The 4,352-nt window shown below is 51.7% G+C and overlaps 1 protein-coding gene across 1 annotated transcript in view; it reads right to left on the bottom strand.

Moving 5' to 3' along the window:
* The window catches only part of PCDH19 (protocadherin 19), a gene marked incomplete at its 3' end in the record, with an annotated part of 53,914 nt that overhangs the window by 21,284 nt on the left and 28,278 nt on the right, over positions 1-4,352 (bottom strand). The window contains 1 exon segment of the mRNA XM_010015487.1: positions 2,619-2,788. Within this exon segment, the coding sequence (XP_010013789.1) occupies positions 2,619-2,788 (170 nt within the window).

Here is a 4,352-nt window from a genome sequence, read left to right as displayed (position 1 = left end):
TATAAAAGGAGAAGGTGGCGGCCCCTGCCAGCAGGACTGGCAGCTGGTGACACTCCCACCCAAGAGTGACACCAGGGCAGCGAAGGGTAGGGCTGATGCAGCGGTTTAAGATACTTGGACCCATCCATGCCCTGCCTCTTTCTGCAGCAAATCCAGCTTCTCAGCAGGCAAAGTCCACACGAGGCCCCCACTAACCCCCTCAGTGCCACTACAGAGGGAGCATCCTCCACACCTGATTTCTGCCAACCAGAATTTCCCTTGGGAGAGCCAGAACTATCCACAAGCAAAGGTTCCCCAATCGCCAGGATGAGGTCTGAGAGTCGGCCACTCACAAAGGACTCGTGGTGTTACAAGCCAAGGTAAAAGCCCAGCATGGGGTCACCTCACTGTGCTCCCAGGCAGATCATTAACATCAATGAGCAAACTCTGATGACTCTCCCACCCCATTTCTATGGGATTACATGAGATGGGGATCAGGCAGGGATGGCGAGTGAAGGCAAAGCATGGGGACAGGAGCTGCCAGGCTCAGGGATGTGGTCAGCCCACTGGTCCTGCACATCCTTGGCACTGAGCTTGTTGTGTTTCCTCCCCACCCTGCAACTCTGACCCGAAATGGGATACAAATTACCATGCCCAAACCATCGCTTTAATCACACAGGAGCTGCTGTTACCACCATCATCTCAGCATCTTGATTTTCCTGATTATATTCTGCAGTCTCTGCTCGACAAATCAGCTCAGAAAATATTCTCTTTAACCTTCCTTTTCAGCTTCTATGACAGTAACTGCTAACCTCCCTGCCTGCTGCTCCTCTCACTGCTCCACCAACACCCTGACAACCTCGCAGCCGAGTTCCTCCTGCTCCGCCACATGGGACCTGCAGAACAGGACCCACATTGCTCATGGCAATGCAGGTTTCCTCCCCAGATTAACCACAGCCAAGAACACCAATCCCCAGCCAGACACACAGGTTGCCTTTGGAAATATTCCTGATTTTGGGGGGGGTATTTTAGATGCAATGAGGAGTTCACATTCCAGTGGACTGGACTGTGTATGTTTCCATCCGACTCCTGCGACGAGCTCTGCCTCCAACTCACCCTCTTTAACTTATTTGCATTGTTATCTGGCGCACGACAGAGCCAGCACGCAGACTTATCACAAATGTAATCCCTGTAAAACCCTATCTGCAGCCCGTTGAGATTGGGGCCTTTTCTTTACTTGCCCAAGAAATGTGACCAAAGAAAAAATGAACAGCTGTCGCTCAGCCCATTGAACGGGACAGGAATCGATGATGAACATTTCTGCTCCTGCAGTCCTCCCTTTCTGCAAAAAGCATCTTAGGAAACCCTGTCCTGATCAGAACGAAAGAGCATTCCTTTGTAGCAGAAGAATAATAAATGATAGCTATCAGGCTGCATTCTCTGACACGCAGGATTAAACTGCCACTGTACACTTATAGAAATGCTTAATTTTTTTCATCTCTGGCCACAGTAGGCTTGTCTGGAAATACATTATCACTGCAGATGCCATCCCTCTCCAATTAGTGCGGCTGGCAGCGCGGAATGGGTGGGTGACCTCCACGTCCCCCTCCTCACAGAGTCTTACAGGGTTAACTACGGCCATTTAACAGACTCCATCAAGAATTAATACAGCGATCAGCTCCTCTCCAGAAGGAACAACCACATTCGGTGGCGCAGATGGCAAGAACTCTCTCTCCCCTGTTTGACTCTCTTATGACAGCAAAACAAAGGCTTTTAATGATGTTTACCATGAACTGAATTAAACAGCTGAAGACCAGTACATAATCACAGCATTTTGTTTTCATATCCTTAAGTCTTTTAGCAGTGGGGCTTCCAGTTGAGCCTCAGCTACAGCTTATCTCAAGATATAGCCAAGCGCCCCGAGGCTCCCCAGCACCAAACCACATTCAGGCTCCTTAATTGAAAAAGACAGGATGTTTGCATAGGATGTTTGCATCCGTCAGGCATTAAAAGCGACAGTCATACCCAAGTACAAATGATGGCTTGGGCTCAGCTGAACTCCTCTGACTTCTTTCCCCCAAGCTAATACCAGTCTGGTTTTGGAGCAGGACACCATTCCTACACATGGGGATGCGAAAGAGCTGAAACCGGGCCGCCTATTCATAGAAGAGAACATACAAATCCTCACCCACTGGCCTGAGCTAATCCCTCGTGGAATGCCTAAATAATTGCCTGCATACAAAGATCTGATGACCTTCAGGAAAAGTTGCCTGGACAGCAAGTGGAGAGCATGGTGAAGGCGCACTGTGTGAGCTCCAGAGAGGAGCACCAGCAGGGACCAGTCCCGGGCATGGCACCAGCAATTCCTGTCCTAATCCAAACTCTGCCACTCACTGTCAGGTAGATGCTCAAGGCCTTGGGTTTTGTGCCTGTGAAACAGAAGATAATCCTAACCCTTTGCTTACCTGACAGGCGTGGTGTGAAGATTAATCTCTATCTACCCAGCACTCAGCATTATCCCCAGCAGCATTAAGCATCCCTAATGCGCACCCACCGAGGCAGCACCAGAGCCACCGACAGGGCACATGGGAGTCGGGGTGGTGCTGGGCAGCCCCCCAGGACACAAGTCAGTGACTCACCTTGCTCAGGGCCCTGGGACCCCATGGAGGGGACGCTGGTGTTGAGCACGTCATTGACGGCTGTGTCGCAGTAGAGGCCCCGCTGGACGTCATGCTCGCTGTCCGTCTGGTCGCTCTCCTCATGGCCGCTGTCCTTCAGGCTGTTCCCCTCCAAGTCCTTGAACGTGGAGCTGCTGGGGGAGACACAGTTGTGATTTACTGGGGGGGACGAGGCGGCCCCATCACCCTGCAGTGCTGCAGTGAGACTTACGGTGGTGGCACGGCTGCCACCTCATCCTCTGCAGGGACAGGGATGTCCCCAGCATGGGAGCAACCTGCACTAGTGGAAGGTGTCCCTGCCCGTGGCAGAGGGTTGGAACTGGGTGAGCTTTAAGGTCCCTTCGAACCGAAACCATTCTATGTTCTATGATTCCATGAGACCTGTATCCACAGCCCCAAACTTTCTTGCTGGCTGATGCGGCGCGAGAAAACGTGGCCTGTGCTTCAAAGCCCCAAAGAGCTGGACGTTTTCATTACTTTGAAAAGCCCTTTTGTGTCTCCACGGAAACCAAGCAGACCACCTACCATCTGATGCTTTGCAAAGCCATGTGAAGGGGGGCTCTGAAACCCATCTAAGTTGGTAAACCCTCAAACGTGACTTTTTAACTAAAGATGACCCTGTTGAAGCCACTGACTTTGATTCCAGGCGACATCAAAGAGTTTTTAAGTTAAGAAAGCACTACAAATCTACAGTTCATTTGTGTGCGCGTGGATGAGCGAGAGAGGCAGGCAGACAACACAGGGAAAGTACAAATAGATTAATTAAAGTGCTTGGGTTTGAGATTTGCTCACCAGAGATAGGACAGCGACAGCATCTTCAGAAAGGCAAAGGATGAAAATGATGCCACAGTGTGTTACAGACAGTATTTCTTGTTCTTAGATGCCTGCACAGCGTTCCCAACACCACCCCTTGTACTTAAGACACAAGACAATTTTTTTTGGGGGGAAACGCTGTCCTACACGGAGCTGCTGTTCGGCAGGCGCAGGCAACCCGTGTTACAACGCATTTATCTTCCCCGCAGTGAACCAGACCGGAATGCAGCAGCCACACGACGCGTTTCCACGGCTGACACATCTCTAAAGGATGGGCAGGTCTCGGGGAGGCAGCAGCAGCAGCAGCATTTCCCAAACAATACAGCCTGGGAGCAAGCCCTGCTGCGGCGGGCGGGAGTGCTGTTGCCTTTATCTTAGGTGTGAATGAGGGAAGATTAATAGATTTGGGTTATTTTTCCCTCTGCCTGGGGGCTGTGGCGTGGCGAAGGAGAGCTGTCTCTCTCACAGTCACATTAGCATCCTTAAACACCACGAGCCACGCAGGCAAATATACCTGCCCTTCCCTAGACCTACCCCGGCTGCTTAAACCCTGTGCTCGCAGCTCCTTGTGTTTTTAAGATGTAAAGAAATGGGATCTCAGCCAGGCAGATAATTGGATATTTTTACTGCTCGGATCACATCTCAACAGTTGAGGGATGGCTCCTGCTCTCTGTTGCACTCCTGCTACGCAGAGCCCCCCGGCAGAGGCATGGGTACAGCTTGCTGGCTGCACACCTCGGTCATTCCCTGGGGAGACGACGGGATGGAGATGGGTAAAGAGCTGCCGGCCACGTCCTGCGCCACATCCTGCACAGGCAAACACCCCCCCAGCGCCGCACAGCCGCCTCCTGAGCACGGTGGATCGTGCTGTGTCAGTGCCTT

Source organism: Nestor notabilis, unplaced genomic scaffold (genome assembly GCF_000696875.1).
Source record: "Nestor notabilis isolate BGI_N333 unplaced genomic scaffold, ASM69687v1 scaffold9225, whole genome shotgun sequence".
Classification (NCBI taxonomy): Eukaryota; Metazoa; Chordata; class Aves; order Psittaciformes; family Psittacidae; genus Nestor; species Nestor notabilis.
Note: the sequence above shows the minus strand (reverse complement) of the source record. Positions and strands in the feature narration are given on the sequence as shown.